Source organism: Canis lupus, chromosome 18, assembly GCF_011100685.1.
Source record: "Canis lupus familiaris isolate Mischka breed German Shepherd chromosome 18, alternate assembly UU_Cfam_GSD_1.0, whole genome shotgun sequence".
In the NCBI taxonomy this organism is placed as follows: Eukaryota; Metazoa; Chordata; class Mammalia; order Carnivora; family Canidae; genus Canis; species Canis lupus.
In genome coordinates, this window is record NC_049239.1 from 17880923 (window position 1) to 17904174 (window position 23252).

The 23252-nt window shown below is 40.4% G+C and overlaps 1 protein-coding gene and 1 long non-coding RNA gene across 5 annotated transcripts in view; one reads left to right on the top strand and one right to left on the bottom strand.

The window, feature by feature from the left end:
* Positions 1-5513: 5513 nt before the first annotated feature.
* The window catches only part of PTPN12 (protein tyrosine phosphatase non-receptor type 12), an 84815-nt gene continuing 67076 nt past the window's right edge, over positions 5514-23252 (top strand). For 3 of the 4 annotated variants that reach the window (XM_038562809.1, XM_038562812.1, XM_038562810.1), the window contains exon 1: positions 5514-5672. In XM_038562809.1, the coding sequence (XP_038418737.1) occupies positions 5574-5672 (99 nt within the window). In that variant the 5' untranslated portion in view covers positions 5514-5573. Of the gene's footprint in view, positions 5673-6566; positions 6652-23252 lie in introns of all 4 variants that reach the window. The other variant, XM_038562811.1, reaches the window with a different exon arrangement.
* Positions 14056-22288, bottom strand: LOC102154647. The gene is made up of 2 exons (XR_005373211.1): positions 22122-22288; positions 14056-15461 (listed from the first exon to the last, which is right to left on the bottom strand). It is a non-coding gene; the product is annotated as an uncharacterized LOC102154647 (long non-coding RNA).

The following is a 23252-nucleotide window of genomic DNA, read 5'->3' on the forward strand; positions in this document are numbered from 1 at the left end:
AATACTTTGGAAGAATCTCAGGAATGGTTTGAATCCTTATGTGTAGTTTTGCTTAAATTACACCAGGTATTAAAGCATTGTGACTCAATGGTTTATGCAACAAGCTGGAAACTCAGTTCTGGATATGCGTCTGACATTTGTATTTTTACAAGTGAGCTAGTCGTGTTCACTCCCATGTTTTATTTAGTTTTTCATCTATTAATGAGGACAATGACGTCAAATTGCCTTCCAGAATTGTTAAAAAGAACTCACAAAGAGTTATAATGCCATGTAAGCCATAACAAAGGTAGTTTTCATAAGAGAACAGTCGCAAAAATACTCTAAAAGTCAGAACTTCTACACAGATATGAAGCATCACTTTTAACTGAGTGACAGGGGGAAGGGATATCGTGAATGAAACAGGTGGATAATCCTGAAACCCATTTTGAATTGTTGGTTTAAAAATCTCACTCCAACCTTCACAAATGTACTAAGAAAATACATTTTGAAAATGGTATTTTGGCTTTCTTTTCATCCCTCATGTCTTTACCCAGAGTAAAGGTGGTTAGTGAGTAGGGCAAGAGCCTAAGGAGACAGTAGGTAAAGAAGCAAAGGGTCCAGAAATCATCCATTGTTTGTTTAACCGGTTCTTATTTTGTTTTCTGTGAGCAAGCATAACGTGCAGTACCCTAATTCTACAACCCAAGGCTTAGAGAGCTGAAGTGACATCCTGACTAAGAAATGCATGGAACGGGCATTTGAAACTTCATCTCTCTCACTTCTGAGCCCAGGCTCTTTATTCTGACCTATTCTGTTTCGGGAAAAGCAGAATTTATTTATGGATTAAATGCCGGCCAAACCTGTCCTGAAAAGTTCTAAGTCAGTTCTCAGTTAAAGGGATTCTCTCCACTTCTCTCATGGCCACGTGGGTTACAGAGTGACATCTCTACATATGTCTGCATGACTGGTTAGTGACTTTTGACTAACCAACCAGATTCTTTATAATTCCTATTCTTATAAGACGTTCCCTAAAAATATCCCAAGGTATTCAGTTTCTGACCTTGCTGTTTGATGACTTACTCTCTCTAGGTTTCTAAGTTCAGATTGTGAACAGTGAGAACTAATTGGCCAAGATCCTGTTCCTACACCAGGCCACAGGTTGCTGGCCTGTTTACACAGCATAGGTCAAGTGCAGCTGTGGCTGGGAATGAGCAAGGTGGCCATAGTTTCTCGAGAATTGTGGTAAAAGTGGGTCGGCATTCTGAAACACCTGTGCCATTTTTAAAAAATTTCCCCAAATAAGATCAGCTTCCATTTTCTCCATTTGGGTGTTTCTATTGAAGATACTGCCATTCTTCCTGTCACCTAGATTGAAAGTCTAAAAAATTTTTAATTAAATAGATTTAATTTTGTTGGAAAAGTAATGCATACACAGTAATATTTAGAATATAAAAAGGTATACACAGGGATCCCTCGGTGGCGCAGCGGTTTGGTGCCTGCCTTTGGCCCAGGGCACGATCCTGGAGACCCGGGATCGAATCCCACGTTGGGCTCCCGGTGCATGGAGCCTTCTTCTCCCTCTGCCTGTGTCTCTGCCTCTCTCTCTCTGTGTGACTATCATAAATAAAATTAAAAAAAAAAAAAGGTATACACATTTGAAGTTGTCTCCTTTTTGCCAGGGCCCTCCTACAGGCAAACACAGCTAATGTTTTTTGAAATATCCTTGAGACAAATTCTGTGTTCAAGTATTTTATCCACATTCCATTTTATATAAAAGTAAGAATACCATAAACACAATGCCTAGCTTTTCTCATTCCGTAAGTAGATCTTGGGACCTACTCCACATCAACGTACACAGATTATTTTTTTTTTATAGTTTGACTGGCTTCAAAAAACCTAATTATATGGATGTGATTTTGTTTTTTAACCAGTCCCTTTTGAAATGCAGGCCCCTTTCTACTCTTGCCATTACAAATAAGACTGTAATAAATTTGTGTTTGTATACACCTATAAATATTACCTCTAAGGTTTTTTCAGCCAAAGCACGTGTGAGGTTTCCATTATTATACATTTATGGCCAAACTGCATCCAAAGATGTGCAGATTTCTCTCACAATTCATGCATGAAAGTTCCCATTTGCTGAAACTATGCATAGCCCTGCATTGTCAAACCTTCTGATCTCTTCCAACCTGGCAATTTCAGTCATTTTTAATTCTACCTCCTTTCTTGTCTACTAAGTCAGTCCCTAGTTCTGTGAGGTCTTTGTCTCTCTCACCTCCATCTATGTCTTGTAACCTTAAAGCTTTTTTTTTTTTTTAAAGACTCTTATGTATTTGAGATAGAGCAAGAGAAAGAGAGAGAGAGAGAAAGAGAGAGAGAAGGAACATAAGCGGTGCAGAGGGAGAGGGAGAAGCAGGCTCCCCACTGAGCAGGGAGCCCAACGTGGGGCTTCACCTCAGGACCCTGAGATCATGACCTGAGCTGAAGGCAGATGCTTTAACCAACTGAGCCACCCAGGCGCCCCTAGTTACAGTTTTTGTTGCTTCATAATATTGGCTCCCAATACCTCATCCCATTCTCTCCCCTTATTGTGATTTAACAACAGCAACAACCACAAAAAGCCAGATTACTATTTTCCTAATTTCATGTCTATTCTCAAAAACCTTTGGTGGCTCCCACTGACAATATGAAATCCAAGTCATTAGGCAGGCATTCAACACTCTCTAGAATCCAATCTGTCTATGTTAGCACCTTCACGGGCATATCAAAGTTCTGCCTCAAACTTCTGCTGTGCTGTCTTCGTGTTTTTTTGTTTTATCGCTTCTCTTACCAGGGAGCTCTTCTTTTTTGTTCAATTCCACATAGACTTCAAGGTCCCCTGAGACCACTGCATGTTGCTAACGGGGTCCCAACTTTCTCAGAAATGTTAAGCCATCCAACGTCTGTATCATGCATTTGGCATTTATGAACCCACAGTATAACTAAGTTTATTGTTTTTTTCCTGTCTCCTGAACCAGGCTATAAACACTAAGAAGCCATCCCTAAAACATTTTTGCATCTTTCACATACACACATATTTTGAGGTGTTCAAAAATTATCTGTAAATTGAAAGGTGACCTAAGTATACTAAAATGCTAAGTAAGCCTTTGCAAAAGAGTCAAGATACATAACGGTACTCTACATTTGTTTTCCCTAATCTACATCGGATGTCAAAGGTAGATGCTAGGAACTTAAAAAAACACTCAAGTTTTACAAGAAAGAGAGAGAGAAGGCTGTCAGTAAGAGGAAAAGTAAAAATACTGCAAAAACACTAGACAATATGAGGCTCCGTACTCAAAACAAGTCAACACATCCAATCAGTCAGTCCCTAGATTGTTACTCAACTTGTCTAGCATATAGTCATCAAATACCCTCTGGGTTGTACATTCTTTTGATATATCAAAAGTACAGGCACTCCTCATCATCTGCCCATTGCTTTGCTTAGAGTTTTAATTTCTTTCCCAGTTCTGGGGGGAAAAGGGTTACCTACAGGGTGACCCTTGGTGGGTGATCAAGACCAGATCCTGATCTTTTCCTACATCCAGTGAAAACTGAGTCTCAGTATCTAATTAAAGTAAAATACTCCAGACCCTTGTTTCCAATGGAGCCTAACTCGGAAACTGAACTATTCTAAGTGAATCTTTGAGTACAGGACAGAACTATCTTTTTTTTTTTTTTTTAAATTTTTATTTATTTATGATAGTCACACACACAGAGAGAGAGAGAGGCAGAGACATAGGCAGAGGGAGAAGCAGGCTCCATGCACCGGGAGCCCGACGTGGGATTCAATCCCGGGTCTCCAGGATCGCGCCCTGGGCCAAAGGCAGGCGCTAAACCGCTGCGCCACCCAGGGATCCCTATCTTTTCATATGCACATACACCACTTAGATACATAGGAGGTTGAGGAGGGCACACCTGGAAGTGCGTATTTCTGAGAGCAGGACTGGACTGGCATACATCAGTTGTGCATTTTAAAGAGAAACATCGTTCTTTGAAACAGGAAAAATATTGTACCCACCTATATTCTTCAAGGAGTTTTATCGTTAAGCTCCATAGTGGTTCTAAACATTCATCTGGGAGGAGGGGGCTAGCACGCATGTTCCCTATTTTCGACCCATTCCCTGCCCAAGCTTATCTGATAAATTTCTTGGGTGTGGGTAGGAGGGATCCAGAGAAGTCCAGGGATCCAATCATTCTGTCCTGCCACGTTACCACTACGTTCCTTAGTGAGGGGCAATCCATCTAAGGGCTGTACTGAAAGCAGGAAGGTCTGAGTTCTAGTGTTGGCTCTGCTAAGGGTACGCTGGGGGCAGGGGTGGGCCCAGGCAAACCACTTTCTTCGCAAAAATGGTGAATTAGATTAGGACAGATTCTCTCTAATTGCCAGAAGACTTGCAAAGACGCACACAAATTCATCAAGTCCATTCTATGGAGAAAAAAGCCTGTTAATCATTTCTGTCCGGAGGGCTGCGAATCTGAGCTCCAAAGCACAAAGTGCGTCTCATTCAGCCAACACAGGCGTGGCAGGTGTTCGGGTGCGCTCCGGGTCTCAGGGCTCACCCGCCAGGGCTGAATCTGCAGACGGATCTGCAGAAGGCCTTTCATTCAAGGAATATTTGGCTTGTCCCGGCCGCAGCCACTGCCCGAGGCGGCAAGGTCAGGCGCCGTCAGCATCCCGGGCCCGCAGCGGGACCCAGACCCACCCGCCCCGACGCGGGGGGACGCGACTACGGTTCCCGGCATGCCTCTGCGTCCCGCCCCCCCCCCCCCCCGACTCCCGCGGGCCGGGCCTTGTGGCCGCAGGGCGGCGCGGAAACACTCGCAAAGTGCGCCTTTCCCACCAGCGGGCCGTGAGCCCGCAAGTTCCAGCGGAAGTCTTCCTGGACCGACCAGGGTTTCCTGGGCTCGGAGGCGCACCCCGTCCTGCGGGACGCCCCACCCCCGGGCGCTCCAGGCGGCCCCGGCCGGACCACGCCCCGGAAGTGGCTCCCGCGGCCCCGCAGGCCGCCGCGGGCCTCGCAGCCACTGCGAGAGGGTCTGGGCGCGGCGGGGCGGGCCCGGGGGCGGGGCCCGCGGGCGGGGGCGGGGCCTGGCCGGGCGTCTCGGCGCCTGGGGCGGGGCCACGGCTCGGGGGCGCGCGTCTGGGTGGCGGCGGGGCCGCGCCCGTGGGGAGAGGCGGCGGCGGCGGCGGCGGCGGCGGCGGCGGGCAGTGGGGAGGGGGTGGGGAGGAGGGACCGGGCCGGGGGGCAGGGCCAGGGAGAGCCGAGCTCCTGAGGCGGCGGCGGCGTCTCCAACGGGGGAGGAGGAGGGCGGGGACGAGGATGGAGCGGGCGGGGGGTTGGGGCTGGCGCTAGCCGCAGCGGCTCGCCTCGGACCGGGGGAGCGCGGCGGCTGCTCCTCGAGTTGCGGCGTCGGGCGCCGGGCCGGTGGTGCCGCCGCTGCCGCCGCCCCGGGCGGTGGGGGGAGCGGGGCGCGGGAGGCCGGGCGGCGCGCTGGGGAAGGCTGAGCGGGCGCTGCGCCGGGCGGGCGGGCGGCGGCGGCGGGCGCGCGGGAGGATGGAGCAAGTGGAGATCCTGAGGCGGTTCATCCAGAGGGTCCAGGCCATGAAGAGCCCGGACCACAACGGGGAGGACAACTTCGCCCGGGACTTCATGGTGAGTCGCGCCCCGCGCCGCCCGTTCCCGCCGGCGCTTTGTGCGCGGCCGTGAGCTGAGCAGCGGGGCGGACGGCCCGGGCCGCCTCCTCCGCCGCCGCCGCCGCCGCCGCCGCCGCCCTCGGCCTCCCTCCGCCGCCGCCCGGCCGAGCCCGCCCCGCGCGCCGCCGCCCGCGACCACCTATTGTCTGCGGGCCGGGAGCGTGCAGCCTGCCCCGCCCGGCGGGGTCTCCCGGGGGGTCTCCCCGCGGGGTCTGCGCGCGGGGTCGGGGCGAGGTGACCCGGGGAGCGCGGCGGGGCGGAGGGACGGGGGCGCCAGGTCAGCCCCGGCCCGGGGCCGCCCTGCCCCGCCGGCCGCGGAGGTGGGCACGGGGCGCTTGGCCGCCGCGACCCCCGAGGACCCCCGAGGACCCCCGAGGACCCCCGAGGCTGGGCCGGGGTCGGCCGCGGGCCCCGACACCCAGGTTTGCGGTGGCGCCGGGGTCCCCGCGACGTTAGGTCGGAGGGCCCGGGTGTGCGCGGCGCTGCGGCTCCCGCTCCCGCTCCCGCAGGAAGCCCCCGCCGACCCCTGGGGGTGTCGTCGGAGGCGGAGGGGATGTGACCATCACTTCCTATCCGGGGTGGGGGCGGGGAACTCGGGAACAATAGTCCTGGTGGGGCGGAGGCTCCGAAGCGGCCGGAGCGCTGCACCGGGAGATAACCTTCCCTGCCCCCCCTTCCGCCCTCGGCTCGGCGCACGGGCTGCGGGAGGTGCGAGGTCCTGCTCCCGAAGTCGCCCGAGGCACAGCCCCTAGGAGGGGGTCAGGGCCAGAGGCGTGGGACCAGAAGTCCGCTTCCTACATCGCCCCCCCTCCCCTCCACCTTTTATTTTTCTGCTGGACAATGTTCCCTTTAGGGTTGTTTCTCGGCTCAGGAGGCGGTGGTTGCGGCGGCTGCTCCTACGGATGTTGCGCAAGACCGGGGCGTTGGAAACTCTGGAGGTCTGGGGAATGGAAAAGGAAGTGGGACTTGGGGAAGTGGCTGCTCCTTGGCCGCGGCGGGGTTCGGGAATGGGAAATAGGCTCGGGAGAGGTTGGTCCCGGGCAAGGTACCCCCCGCAGAATGATCCCTTAACCCCGGAATTCTCCATTGTGAAAAGGACACACGGCTAAGTCCATAAAAATGAATGGGCAGCACACATTGTCTAGGGTTTTTGTTTGTTTGTTTGTTTCAAAGTGCAGTTTGATTGTTTACAAGGTGCCGCTGAAATGACTTTTAGCCCTGAAAATGCTTTTTCACATTTTAAAGAGACTCGGTTATCTACAGTTTTAGGCATTAAAATTGCTAACAGCTTGTACAATAGATCGTTGACCTTATACAGCAGTGTAATAGTATTGTTGAGCTTCGTGATTCCCGCCTTCCTAGACCGGTGAAAGAGGATGGGAGTGAGATTTTGTTAGTATCTTTCGAAGATGGAAAAATGTAGGTAAAATAATCTGTGTCCTGTTTTGGACATTTTCTGTGGATATTTAGCCTATGTGTTTTTGATCCGAGGAAAATAAAGAGGGTATTTTCTCTTCTTACTAGTGAGAATTGGGTCGTGCCACTCAGAAGTAATTGGAGGGAGTCCCCTTTTTCCTTTTTTTGGCCAATAGAAAATATTTACTTTTAGGGCATTTTAGAAGTTTAAAACCAGGCTTTTGCAGTCTTATTTTCGTTATGGAAGAAGAGGTGGTGTGGTCCTTGGTCACTGTGAGTTTGCATGCTAGTCATCTTGTTATCCCTGGGCATATCCTGTCAGGAAAGAGCATTGTTTGGTGATGAAGGCCGTCAGGACAGGTGCCCAGTCTCTGAACTTATGTGCAGGGGAAGTAGCCTTGGGGTTCGTGCTTTGCGGATGAGTCAGGGATCCTATTGGAGATTTCATTTCTGAAGGACTGAGTTTCTTTTATCTTCCATAATACCTAGGGATAGATAGGTGATTCTACGCTGGAGATTTGATGACTAAGGCTATTCTTTTATAGGGCTTGCTTTTTTTATTCCATGACTTGATAAGCAATAGCTATAATTAAGCCTGCTAGATAGATGGTGCTGCTTTTTCCCTTGACTGGAAGGCTAGAGGGAGACCATGTCCCCTGTGCCGTGGAGAGAGAATAGAAGATAAGCTAATAATTTCAAGTGTTCTGTTACTCTTAAATTCTTATGTGGATCAAAAATGCATTATTAAATTGTAGCATTTTAGAACTGAGCCTTAGAAATAATCTATTATAATACTATTCAGTTATAAAGTACTAGTTTTTTTAATTTCAAATTTGGAGATTATAGAATAATAATTAATAATGCCTTACTCTTAGGAATGTGGGGTGGATTATGTTCTTCCCTTTGTTGTATCCAGCCTTCCTAGTCCTGTCACCCAAAGGCCGTCTCTGTTAATGTTCTTAATGCATCTGTTTGACGGTGCTGTTTATTTCATTTTATATTGTTGGTTTTTTTTCCCAACTTATCATTTTGATAAGTACTTTTCATTTGTAAAAATCCAGTAGCTATTTAATATTTCAGTGGCTATATGATATTTTACTTGGCAACTATTTTATAGCTTAACCATTTCCTTGTGATTGAATATTTGGCCATTTATTTTCTATTATGAACATTTATGGGTAAAACTTCCTTATTTTGGATTGTTGCATAAGATATCTTCCAGTAGTGGAAGTACTAGGTAAAAGGATATTTATTTATTTATTTATTTATTTATTTATTTATGAGTTTACGAGTTTATTAATTTATTCATGGGAGATACAGAGACAGAGGCAGAGGGAGAAGCAGGCTCCCTGCAGGGAGCCTGATAGGGATTCCATCCCAGGAGTCTGGGATCATGCCCTGAGCCGAAGGCAAAATGCTCTACTGCTGAGCCACCCAGGTGCCCCAGATATAAACATTTAACGCATGTTTATAAATAACCTTTTGAAGAAGTTGTATCAGTTTATACGACTGCCAGTAGTACATGAGCGTTCATTTAATTCATTTGATGGTTGGAAAATGGTTTCTTGTTTTAATTTGAATTTTGTGTTGACTAGTAAGGTTAGGGAATTTTCCACCTGTCATTAACTATTTTGAGTTGTCTATTCCTGTCTTGGTGTGTTGTGTCCTCTCCAGCCCACCATTAAAGAGGAGAAAACTAAGATATTGAGGTGGTGTAAACTACAGCACCAAGATGATTACTTATTCAACATCTGATTTGTGGCAGATGCAGGACTCGATTTGAGCATCTTGACTTTAAGTCTTCTTACAAGATGGCAGACAGTGATCATGACAAGTAAATGTATAGGATAGAGTGATGTGTAATCGTGTTTGATAGACCTGGTTTTATGCTCATCTCTTTCATTGTATAGCTGTTGGACCTTGGGCTGGCCACTTTGAAGAAAATAGGATGACTGATTTCTGTCATCTTTTAAAGAAGAAAAATGCTACCTAGTTCATAGGGCTGAGGTATGGGAGTGATTATTTAGAGTCATCATTTAACAAATCCTGGTGCTAAAGTCTGTGGTCTCATATAGCTAATTTATGTAGTCAGTTACAGATAACTAGACATAAAAAGAAAAAGGTATCTGGGCTTTTGTTTTCAATCATTTTCTTGTGCTTTTTAAAGCTTTATAACGTCTAGGGGTGCCTGCCTGGCCTCAGCCAGTTAGGTATCCAACTCCTGATCTCAGCTCCAATCTTTTGTCAGGGTCATGATTACAAGCTCAGCACTGGGCTCCATGCTGGGAGCCTACTTAAAAATAAGTAATAAATGAATAAATCTTTACAATGTCTGAAACATTGAAACAAGCAGTAGATTTCTCTTGATCAGACTAAAGTTTATCTAATTTATATTAGACACTTGTATGTAAAAAATAATTACAGATGACACGTAAGCTACAAGTAAATATGGCAGTTTCGGCTTAAAAACCAGTTCTCTCTCCATTCATGAAGGTGAAAACAAAAATATAATGAGTGAATTCAGTTGAGTATTTAAAAAACAGGATGCAGTAGAGGTGTGAATTTCAGGACTTTGTTGTGAAGAGTATTTACAGACATTTTTCTAAAGCCAAACTGAGGTATAATAGCAAGCTATTCTACGTTAAAATGCTATTTAAAATAACTCTGATGTGTTGTTTTTTTTTTTTTAAGATTTTATTGATTTATTCATGAGAGAGGCAGAGACACAGGCAGAGGGAGAAGAAGAAGGCTCCATGCAGGGAGCCTGTTGTGGGACTCGATCCCGGGTCTCCAGGATCACACCCTGAGCCGAGGGCAGGCGCTAAACCGCGGAGCTACCCAGGGGTCCCAATTCTGGTGTTTTAAACTAATTTGAACTTAATTTATCAACCAAAAGTACTCAGAACTACTGTAGAAATTATCCATTTCAAGGGATTTATTATATAAAACCATCTGTTCTACAAACAGTAATCCTGACATAACTGCTCAAAGCAACCTGTCTGCTTGCTTTGTTATGATTAAATAATTGTTAGACCATTTTTATTTTACTACAGTAATGTTAGTCTTTATAAGTTATTTTAAGTAAAAAAGAAATTAACATTTCTGTCCCTTTTATATTCTAAACACTGTGCCAGATACTTTACACCCTATCTTACTTCACATGTCAACAATTTATGAGATAGATGTAAATTGAATCTTACACATGAGGAAGCACACTCTGAGAAATTAAGTATTTTGCTTGACTTCAGAACCTCTGTTCTTTTTAAAAATTCATTTATTTATTTATTATTTTTATTTATTTTATTTTTTTATTGGAGTTAAATTTGCCAACATATAGCATTTTTAAAATTTATATATATATATATTTTTTTTTTATTGAAGTTGTTTGCCAACATATAGCATTTAAAATTTATTGATTTCAGTAATCTCTATATCAAGCTGGGGCTCCAGCTCATCACCCCGAGATTGAGTCTCACAAGCTCCTTCAACTGAGCCAGCCAGGCACCCCAAAACCTCTGTTCTTTTTGTTCTGTTTCTCCAGGATGCAGCTGAGGTCCTTTGGGACCTGGCTGGGACTAGGCTAGTGGTGGGGAGGGTATATCACCATGCAAAGGGATGGAAGTTTTAAAGTTGAAGATGTTTGGGGCGCCTGGGTGGCTCAGTCTGTTGAGCTTGGGACTCCTGGTTTTGGTGCAAGTCATGATCTCATGGGTCCATGGATTGAGCTGAATCTCACTCAGCGTGGAGGATTCCACTGGAGATTCTTTCCCTTTACCCCTCCCCCCACGTGCATGCTTGCATACTCACTCGTGCGTGCACACTCTGTCTCTGAAATAAATGAATAATTCTTAAAAAAAAATTAAAGTTGAACATGTTTAGGGGAGTGGTAGATAATCACCTAAAAACAGTAGTTCACACCTTTTGGTCTCTAGAATCCTTTATAGCCTTAAAAATTATTGAGGGCTCCAAAAAGCTTTTATTTACTGTACTACAAACTAAAATAGATATATAAAAAAAATCTGCTTAAAAAAATAATAAACCCACTTCATATTAACTATAGATAATTATTATTCAAAACAGAAAGTAATTAGTGAGAAGAAGCATTATTTTTATATTTTTGCAAATTTCTTTAATGTCTGGCTTAATAGGAAACTGGATTTGGGTTTTCGTATCTGATTCGTTCATATGGTTGCAGTGTTTGTACTCTAGAAAACGCCACTGTACACTCTAAAAAGGAGAATGAAAATGATTTTTAAAAATTACCGTGCCTTAGGTCTGTGCATTCCTATATTTACAGGTGAGGAAACATAAATTAATATTATTAGGAAAAGAATTTTAACTTCATGGACTCTCTGAAATGGCCAGGGGCTAGGCTGTCCCTGAACCATACTTTGAGAACCAGTGAAGTAATGCATGGTAAGGGCTAATGGTGATGCTGAGAAAATTAGGTAGGGGTTAGATTGTGAAGATTCTTGCATCTATGCTATAATTTACTCAATAGATCAGTATTAGTGATTTTGAATAGTTCTATACTACAACTCTTAGGGTCACTTGGAAAGTGGGCAGGTGTTAAGAAAATAAACATAGTAACTGAACATTCTAGCAATGTTAGAACTACTAACTACTTACCCCCACCCTCTGCCACAGACTGCTTTAGTATGAGCCTTCACTTCTTTGATACAGATAGATTCTGGATAGCCACTATATGTTTTAAGAAGGGTAAGCAGTCATTTGGCAGATTTGTGTTTGTAGGGGTTGATTCTGGTGGCAGTATTAAGGATGGAATTAGTGATGAAGGAGAGCATTTTGGAAGCTGTTGAAATATAGGAAGTGAGATAAGGGCCTGAACTAAACTAAGATAGTGGAATAGAGAGTATATATAGGATCTGATAAGGATTAAGAAAGAAGTCTCGATTCACTAGATGTGGGTAGTCCAGGAGAAAGGAATATTTACAGTATGACTCCAAGTTTCCTGGTTTGGTATACTATCACCCAAGTTAGAAGATACCATTTGGTATGGTTAGGAGTACGGGAAGAGAAAGAAGTAGAAGAGACCAAGCAGAAGGTGGTTGGAGGAAATTTCAAGGTAGAAGAGAATTAGTTTAGTTTAAATGTGGTAAACTGAGGTGCCTGAGACATCAGGCAGAAATGTAGAGCTCAAGAAAGCTGACAGGATGTAGTTAAAAATTTGGAAGTTGCCATATGAGCATATAAAAGGTATTTGAAAGCATGAGAGGGAATGAATTTATTCAGATGAGCGTATAAAGTGACCAGCTTTAGGTTGGAGAGCAGCAGCATTTAAAGAGCAGCCCGTATGCTCAGAGAGGAGGGAAGGGAACCCAGAGGATGTCAGAAAAGCCTGGGAGGGTTTCGGGAAAGGAGTAGTTAGCAAAAACAAATACTTCTAGAAGGACTGGTAAGGTGAGATTGAGAAAGTACCCATTCTGTTTGCCAAGTAGGAGTGATTTGGTGACCACAAAAAGTGGTTTGGGTAGGATATGGAAGAGTCTAGATTGTAGTTGATTGAGGAGAAAATAGGTCAAATGAGTATAAATTCTTAACATTTACATTTAACATTTTGAAAGTAGATGGTAGAAACTGGAGGAAGACAGATTGAAGGAGAGCTCCCCTCATAAACTTTGCTTTTGTGTGTGTGTGTGTTAAAGGTAAGATAGGTGCAGTATTTTATATGTTTCTTAACTATATGTGTGTCCTCGTTTGTGAAATGATTGCTGTTTAAATATAATTTTATTTTTTTTTAAATATAATTTTAAAAGACAGATAAGAACTTGTCTTTTGGTTAAATGAGGCCTCTAAAGCTTTTTAAAGTTTGGGTTTGAAATGTTAGAAAACATGAAGTGAAGAAAGATGGAAAGCCTGGAAGATTTTATGCTGCACAGCCGAAATAAGTATAAAAATTTTCATTGTTAAAGTGTTAAATGCTGTGGATTGAGGTGTTTTAAAAATCAGTAACAGCTTTATTGAGAGATAATTCACTTAATAAAACTCATTGATTTAAGCTGTATAATTTAATAGTTTTTAGTATATTCACAAAATGATGCAGTCATCATTATCAATTTTATCACCCCAAAAAGATACCCCATACCCATTAGCAGTCATTCTTCCTCCCTTTCCTATCCCTGACCTCGAGGCAACCACTAATCTACCTTCTGTCTCCATAGATTTGCTTCATACAAATGGAATCATACAATATGTGCTGTTTTGTGACTGAGTTCTTTGACTTAATATAATGTTTTCAAGGTTCGTTCATGTGTTGCAGGAATTGAAACTATTTGACTTCTTATTATGACTAAATAATATTCCATTGTATGGATATACCACATTTTGTTCATCCATTCATCCACTGATGGACATTTGAATTGTTTCCACTTTTTGGAATATTTTCTTTATATAATAATACATAAAATAGAATACTTTGTATTTTATGAATAATGCTACTATGAATATTTATGTACACATTTTTGTTAGGATATATGTTTTCCTTTATCTTGGGTATATATCTAAGAGTAGAATTAATGGGTGATATGGTTGGACATTTTGAGGAACTGCTAGACTGTTAAAGCTGCTGCACATTTTACATTCCCACCAATTTCTCTACATTCTCACTAACACTTGTCCGTCTTTTTGATTATAGCCATCCTAGTGGGGTGGAGTGTATCTTGTGGTTGACTTGTAGGTTTTTAAAATATCCTAGTGAGTTTATATAAATGGTTCTGTATGTTTAATGTGTCTTTCAAACCTAGAGTGATAGGAAGTATTTTCTTTTTGCATTTGCTACTGGTTTAGTTTCTAAGCCATCCTTTGATGAGTATCCAGCCAAACATATTTCTAAGTAACTTAATAAGTGGAAGTAAACTTTTAAGTAACTCTTTCCCTATGGCTTACCAGAGACAGCATACTACAAATTTAATAGTTAATTCTCAAAAAATTTTATTGTATGTATTTACTTTCAGAATAGTGCTAGCTTTTTTTTCATTCAATAGTTGACATTTAGTTTGGAAAAGGTTTTTGACAGTTTGAAAGTAAGACATTAACATTCAGATTAAAACTTTTTTCTTCATATGTTAAATGCTTCTGTGTTTCTATAACATTCAGTTCATTAGATTCATAAACATTTACATTTCTGACTTCCCTGGACTGAAAGCCTCCAGGGCTAGCAATTGGGACTTAATTATCTCTGTATCCTCATTGCTTAATATAGTGCCTGGCACTTAACAGGCATTAATGGCCCTTGCATGAGCAGAAATTGTGGTGAGCTTGAAACTGTAAGACAGAGATTTATTCTTCAGGTGGATTCTTTTTTTTTTTATTTTTTTTATGTTTTTATTTATTCGTGAGAGAGAGCGTGCGAGAGACGCAGAGACACAGGCAGAGGGAGAAGCAGGCTCCATGCAAGGAGCCCAACACGGGACTCGACCCCGGGACTCGAGGATCACGCCCCGGGCCGAAGGCAGGCGCCAAAATGCTGAGCAACCCAGGGATCCCCAGGTGGATTCTTCAAATGGTCCAAGGGATTTGTCTCTTAGAGGAGCAGAACTGCTTTTCCCCTTTCATTGCGTACACACTTCTGTGTATGCTTACACAATGTGTTTGTGTTTTTAGTACCCACTGAAAAAATTTGAGATAAAGTATCAGGCTGCATTCAGGAAAACTTTTAGATAAACAGGGTTTTATTAATTGTAATATCTGCTGCATAAATATGAAAGATAGTACGTATTTTTCTCTGGATGCTGGTTGATATGTGTAAGGATTCAGGGAACCACTTGAAGTAACTGCTTATGTATCCCCCACCCCGTGAATCCTACTTGGAGACCATTATCTTAGAATATTAACTTTAATAAAATATCTACTTTTAACTTTTGATTTTAGGTTCCATTGATAAAATCCAGATACCATGTTATTAGCATTTCTTCAAAAAATAGTGGTATCTTGTAACTTGTGGGTGTTTTGGAGTGATTACAGCAATAGCTGTTGTTCTCTTCTTGCTTCTGGTTTCTTGCCTCATCCAATCCATTCCGCATATCATACTCACTTTCCTAAAATACCATTTTCAAGTGTTGGCATCTGTGGGATAATAGAAAACACTGGTTGTAAAAATCAGGATATGTCTATTTTAGTCCCTGTGTTGCTCCTTAGTTCTGTTTTCATCAATAAGTTTATTTAGGATGGTACTGGAAACATGGTTTTATCTTTGGGATGCCTGAGTTACTCAGTTGATTAAGCATCAGAACTCTTGATCTTGTTCAGGTCTCCCCCCATCTCAGGGTTACGAGTTCAAGCCCCGCATCGGGCTGCATGCTGGGTATGGAGCCTACAAAAAAAGAAAGAAAGAAAAATGGTTTTATTTTTATTATCAAAAATGTAATTTCAAAAACAATTCAAGGCTCCCTTTGATGACCATTAAAATTATTAGAATCTTAAATGCCCAGGCCAAATCAAAGCATCAGATCCAAGCTCTGATTCTTTTCTTTTCTTTTCTTTTTTTTTTTTTGCTCTGATTATTTTCATACTGTAATTATATGCTGTCTTCCCAATTTCCCTCTCTCCTGTCCTCCCAATTTTATAACTTTTGCCCTAGTTTAGAATCACAGGCCAATAGGATAAAGTCTGTACTTCTTAGCTTGGCATTCCAGAGCCTTAACATAGTTTGTCACCTTTGCAGTGTTAAAATCCTGTACTCTGCAGTATATATATCCCCTTCCTTCTGGAATAATCTATATCTTGTCCTTGAGCATTCCCACTGGATGAATGAAATTTTATTTGTGGTGTACTATTAAACATACTTTTTCCATTTTTTAGAAAACTTCTTAACCAGTACCTTGAAGATCAGAATACTGAAAATTCTGACCCTGACCTCAAACTTAGAAGCAAAAATGTAATTAATTCTCTGGGGTAAATATTTTAGCCCAGTTTATCTTAAGCATTTCTCCATTGTAATATCTCATTGTAATGTTATCTGTATTGTAATACTATCTCTATTGTAAAATTTGATTTTTAATATCAGGAAAAAGTTTTGCATTAGATTTGAGTTCAAGACTTGCCTAATGCAAGTCCAGTGATACGCAGTTATTCTAAACCTCACGACACCCTAAGTTTCTTCCAGATAGTTGAACTTCTCTCTCAACATTTCATATTTTCTGTAGTATTTTTAGATTCTTGGGTTCTTTCGATTCTAAAAAATTTTTTAGATTCATGCAGTCAAACCCTAACAATTATCTCCTTCTCTGTGAAACACACAAAAGTCTTATTTCCATTTGTATAATATTGTAGTGTCTATGAGCTGCCTTATGGCAGATAAAAGTTGTTGGTCCCTCAGAGTTTTTCCTAGAAAATACGGAATGTGGATCATGTTAATCTCAGACGCTTTGGGATATATGCTAATGTCTACAATTCTTATAATAACTATTCTTAGATGTAATCTGCATTTGAAAAGCTATTTAACAATATTGGAGTAGCTATCCTAGTAGGCTCTGAAGGAATGCAAAAATGTATCCCTGTCATCCTTCCATGATTCTTGCCATCCACTGGTTCATAAATAAGCGATTTCTGGAGTTCCCACTATGCCCTAGGCACTTGTGTTTAGAATTGGCAGTTGAAAATATGAAAGTCATTTTCCTCAAGAAGTTTACCAACTGTGAACAGACTTAGGAGAAGCAGCAGGAAGTTTCCATTGAGTGAGCTTCAGGGGGTCTCTGAACCCTTTCAAATTATATTTAATACTTTTTGTATATGCCCATTTTGGTGGAGGTGGGATAGAGAAGGTTCATAGCTCTTAGATTTTCAAGGGGCTTGGGTTCCAAAAACCTTTGGAACTTCCAGATTAGTAGAAAGATAACAAGGTTTGAGCTACACAGGAATTTTTATCCTGGCTATGCTTTGATTTTAAGCTGGTTGTCTCGGGAAATTGTGGATATATAGTACCTACCTGGATGGACCAAGGTCAAGATAGTATGTATGTAAAGCTAGTAACATCATCTGTACAAGGTACTCAGTAGTAATTCAAGATGTCTTATTATTCTAGTGGAAATGTATTCAAGATTTAAACCTTAGAGGCAGGATATGCACCGTTTTGGCAAAGAGAGCTCATTTGAACTGACTCTTTCTTACAGGAAGAGTTTGTCAGGTGAACTAGCATAAAGGCATTTCAGATACAGAAAACTAACAGCACTTAAAAACACATAGAGATAAGAGTTTTGGTTTTTAGATGAGAGGAACAGAGTGGTAAAGTATATAAAATAAACAAACCCTATATACTGAAATATGGAAGGGAATTCCCAAAGGGAGACAACTTAAATGTTGAGTAGGAGATGAATATGAAGTTGACCTTTGCATTTTTTAATGTTTTGGTGAGGAGTGTTTTGATGTCTCATTATTATGACATAGTTGTTTATTCTTACAGTGTACAATTTGGTTGGTATGAAAGAGCTTTTTAAAACTGAGTTCCAAAAAATAAAAATAAAAATAAAAATAAAACTGAGTTCCAACCATGTGGTCAGTATTCTTAATCTGGTAATTTTACTTTATCCCAGGTATATAAAATAGTACTTTACATAGTTCTTAAGATCGTTAGATCAGTTTTTCATTGGCTTCTGTTAAAAGTGGCCTGTAAAAAAATTACATTAAAAAAAATCTTTAGGACCTAGACCTATTTATAGTGGTAGACCTCTTGCTTAGTTTGAATTTCTCTGCAAATGTGAGTTTTGCATAAGATCACTCAAGAGTGTTTGAGACTACACATTTGGGACCAGAACCAAAGTGAGAAAGGAAGGGGAGTTCTAGATTCCATGGTACAAAAATGTGGAGAAAAGCTTTTCTGGATAACTTCTTCCCACATTATGTACAATGGATTTACTCATAAGTTATAGACCCTTTGATAGGAAAAGAAACATTAAAACTGTTTAGAAATTAAGGAGTTTGTAGCAGGTTTTACAATTAGAGGTTGGCAGAGCTGAGTTTGTCCCAAGTTATAAAAGCACATGCTTTTTCTATGACATGATGTTGCCTAGGCCAACAATTGCATTCTCACTATTTAGGGAAAACAGTAAAAAAGCAGAACATGAGAAATACAGAAAAATTCCTTGTTGGTATAGTTTTTGTCTGCAGCCTACTTCCAAACTAGCTTAAATGAAAAAAAAAAATCAATTGCAATAGAATATTGCCCTTGAGCTACTTGAAGAACAGAAACCAAGAATTGGAGAGCTGTCCATAACCTTACCTTCTCTCTTCACAGCCCTTCTTTCTATGATTTATCAGTTTCTCTGTTTCTAGAGGGCTTTTTGGATACTTGTCTTGGCTTCTTGGCACCTGCTTTATTTTTCTCTCACTGCATTTTGACTTTCACTGTTCTGAATAAAGGTATTCTGAATTAAAGGTATCCATCTCGGTGTCTCAACTAACTCATTCATTTATTTCAGTTTAGGGTAAGAGATCAGAATGACTAGAGTTGCTTGAGCTCTTTTTCACATTCCTGAATCAGTCAACTCACCAGTGAGAGGAGTATTGTGTGAATTGACCAAGTAGGGAGCTTGTTCAGATGTATGGGAGGGGGAAGGGACTTTTCTTAGGTAAATAGAATGATCATTCACTAACTAGGCAGGCAGTCCGAAGAGTACCTAGTCCAAAAATCCTTGAAGCAAAACTGAAAAAAAATTTAACTATTGAAGTTTCAGCCCCAAATAAACTTCTACTCTCTTTCAGAGAAGGGGAAAAGAAGTATAAAGAGTCCTTATGACTTGAGAGATCATTCTTTTGGCTCTAAAGAGTCCTTATGACTTGAGAGATCATTCTGTTGGCTCTGGTAGGGTGTTTAATTTCACATACACAGTACATATTAAACACCAGGCAAATTTTTGGTGTGTGTGAAAACTATAAAATTAAGATAGTCTCTAAGTTGCATATTAATGGAATCTAAAATTTGAATTGTATTTTTTCAGTGTTAAAATATGGAACCAGAACGTTTACCTTCTTGTAAGTATATCTTATTTAAAGATCATTTTAGGGCAGCCCTGGTGGTGCAGCGGTTTAGCGCCGCCTGCAGCCCAGGGCGTGATCCTGGAGATGCGGGATCTAGTCCCACATCGGGCTCCCTGCATGGAGCCTGCTTCTCCCTCTGCCTGTGTCTCTGCCTCTCTCTCTCCTGCTCTGTATCTCTCATGATTAAATAAAATAAAATCTTTAAAAAAAAAAAAAAAGATCATTTTATTGAAGTATTATATGGTCATTCTTTTTTCACTTCTCAAATGTGTATCTGAAATATATCATTATCTGAAAGACTAATGTATTTACTTCACAATAGATTTTGCTTCAACAAAATAGATCTATAGTTCTTTTAGAAGTTCCTGAATCATATAAAAACTGAGTAATGTAATATCTTGCCTTGTCAATAGTGTGCATGTCCTTTGTATCTGCTTCCCTCTGTATCTCTCTGCCATGTTTTGTCTACTCATAGTTTCTCTAGCTGTCCATTCACCTCTTTGTGCCTCAGATTAATGTGTATTAGAAATGGGTATTAGAGATAGATCAGGATGTACTGTGTAATTTAGAAATTTCCTATAATATATGCCTAGTGTTTGTAATTCTTTTACTGTTTTTTAAGTAAGATCTATTCCCAGTGTGGGGCTTGAACTCATAATCTTGACATCAAGAGTCACATGCTCTGCCAACTGAGTCACCCAGGTGCCTCTGTAATTCTTTGCTTTTAATACTGTAAATAAATGACACATAAGTGGAGGAACATAGAGTAGATGGATATCAATAATAGGATTCTGCAACTGAAATAACTGGTTATGTTCAAATATTTATTGCTAAACCTATTCACTGACATTATTAGATTTTCAAAATAAAAAGTTTTTCTTGTTTAATTTATAGTATGAATAATAGAAGGCTATTAAAGTAAGAAAACTATGGTTTTAATGCTTAATATACCAGATGCTTTGGTCTTTTCATTTTGTGGAAAAGTAAAGAGATTGGATGTTTTAATAGTTCAAAAGCTTGAAACAAAAAAATTTTACTTGTGAAAGTCAATGTTCATAGGAACTATTATTTCCTTTCTTGATTAATAGGTAGTTACTGGCTAACTCCACCTGCTCAGCCTCTTCTTCATTTCTTTAACCCCCATTGTAATTTGATTTCAGGATCTACTATTTTGCTGAAATTGCATTTATTATGGTTGTCTCAGATCTCCAGGGCACATCCAGTAGATTCTTTACAGTAGTATGCATCTTTGTTTGTTGATACCTCTTTAGCATTCAGCAATAATTACTGTCTTTTTTTTCTGAGTCCTTAACCTGATGTTGAAACATTTATACCTGTTTTTCTTTTTTTTTAACCTCTCTCTTTAGTCTTTCTCCTCTAATAGTGGCTCAGATGTAATATACCTTCTATTTTTTTACCCTATGGGAAGTCCTATGGGAAATATAATTGAATATTTAGAAATAAGAATTTTCCTAATCTTGTGAAACTGACTATAGTGACATGGTTGCTCTAATGTTGGTGAAGAGTCTCAAAGAATAATAAAATACTGATATTCTCTTATACTCTACATTCTTGTGATGACTAGCAGATTATTTTTAAAGTATTTTTAGAAAACGTAACAATCTAAACTAGAAGTATAGGATTAATATTTAACCAATCCTTCTGTTATCACTGTATTATATGCTAGTTTTTACATTATTTACAAGCTATATATCGGTTGCAAACCATATCTTGTTTTGCCATAGTTAATATTTTCAAGTATGTTCCTGAGTTATCTCACCATTTACTATTTTTCTTGTTAATGGAGGTTTAGAAAATTTTATTTTAAAACAGAATGTGGATTGAATAGACATATAAATTGTCACTATTTTATCTTTAAAATATGTTTTAACTAGAAGAGGGCAGAAAAATAATCTTTGATGCTAGGGGAAGGGAATTATAATTTAAGGTCAAGAAAGGAATGTGTAGATGTCAAGAAAGAAAAGACCAGACGGAAGTAGTAGCATATCTTTGTGATATATTTGATTTTAGCAATTTGAGTGTCTAGTGTTACATTGGATACTCTAGCAAATGTAGATCACAGTAGTTTTATCTGGATTAAATTTAGCCATTACTTACATATCCATGTAATTTTCAGTAAGTTATTTAAGTTACTCTTGGGGCGTCTGAGTGGCTCAGTCTGTTAAGTGTCTGCCTTTGACTTAGGTCATGACCCCAGGGTTCTGGGCTTGAGCCCCACGTCTGGCTGTGGGGAGCCTGCTTCTCCCTCTGTCCGTCCTCCTGCTCATGTGCTCTCTCTGTCTCTCAAATAAGTCTTTAAGCTACTCTCAATCTGAGTTTCCTTATCCATAAAACAGGAATACTTTGCCCTGTGAGAATTAGTAATAATATGAAATAAAGAACATAATGTAGTGTTAGATGTTGTTCTAAATAAATCATAGTTAGAAATGAAGAGTGATTAAGGGCATTAAGTGAGAAGTAAAATAAATGTGAAGGGAAAAGGCAACCCCTTGCTTTTTTTCGCTTTTGAACCTCTTTGATGATAGAGAAAGAAACAATGTAATGTAATTATCTGAAGATATCATTGATAGCAACTTGGGAGTTTTGACTTTATTCTCTAAGCCAGTGATTTCTAAACTTTTGATTACAGTAATTTTTAAGCATGCACCTTCTCAATATACTTTCATTAATTTATAAATTACATACTTATACAACTATGCTAAAATTTATTTTTTAATTTAAATTCAGTTAACCAATATATAATAGTATATCATTAGTTTCAGATGCTAAGATTTATTATAAAATACATATAAAAATTAGAATAGGATGAGATAAAGCCTATAAATAATATTCATAAATTTTAAAAATATTTATTAATGACAAAGGATATTCAGTAAAATTAAAATACTTTGTAAAAGTCTTGATTTTAACACCTTGTAAAATAGTGATTTGAAAGACTGGCTCAGAGTTTAATTACTTCCTTAGATTAAAAAGATACCTGACTGGGCACCTGCATGGCTCAATCAGTTGAGCCTCTGACTTTGGATGATGTCTTGATGTCTGTGCCCTGGGATGGAGCCTGGTGACCTCAAGACTGGGTTCCATGCTCAGCAGGGAATCAACTCCGTCTCCTGCTGCCCCCTCCCCTGCTTGTGCATTCTCTCTCTCTCTATAAAATAAAATAAAATAAAATAAAATAAAATAAAATAAAATAAAATAAAATAAAATAAAATAAATACAATATAATACAATAAAATAAAAATAAAATAAAATAAAAAATAAAATAAATAAAATAGATAACTGGGACACCTGGGTGGCTCAGCGGTTGAGCATTTATCTGCCTTTGGCTCAGGGCATGATCCCAGGGCCTGGGATCGAGTCCCGCATTGGACTCCCTGTGAGGAGCCTGCTTCTCTCTCTCTATGTCTCTGCTTTTTTCTGTGTCTTTCAGGAATAAATAAATAAGTAAAATCTTTAAAAAAAAAAAAAGATAATTGACAGATTCATAGATCCAAATGGTTCATTAAATCATCATGCTTATTTTTATTTCTTTGTTTAATGTTTAATGAATGCCTACTGTGTGCCAAATGTTATTCTAGACTCTGAAGACTACAATTCCTGCAGCTTATATTCTATTGGCAAGAGTCATAGAATAACCTAATAAACAAGTAAATGTAACTAGGTCAGATATTAAGTGCAATAGAGAACAGTAAAACAGTAAGGAAGAAAAAGGAGTATGTCAGTTATCTATTACCACAGTAATGTTGTATAACAACCACAAACCTTAGTGGCATATAATAATAAATATTTTTACATGCTGTTGGTTGTCAGCTAAGCAGTTTTGCTGATCTTGACTGGGTTCATTCATGTTTCTGGGGGTTGGCTGGCTGTCAGCACATCAATCCTGGCTATGGCTGGGATGACTAGGATTGCTTGTCCCTGCTCCACATGTTTTTCATTCCCCAATAGGCTACATGGCTGTTGCAGAGGTGCAGGTGAGGGGAACAAATACACAAGACCTATTTAGTCTTGGAACTGGCACACTGTCACTTCCATTACTTTCTGTTAAACAAGGCAAGTTACAATGCCATATCTACTTCAAGGGGTGGGGAAATCAATTTCATCTTTT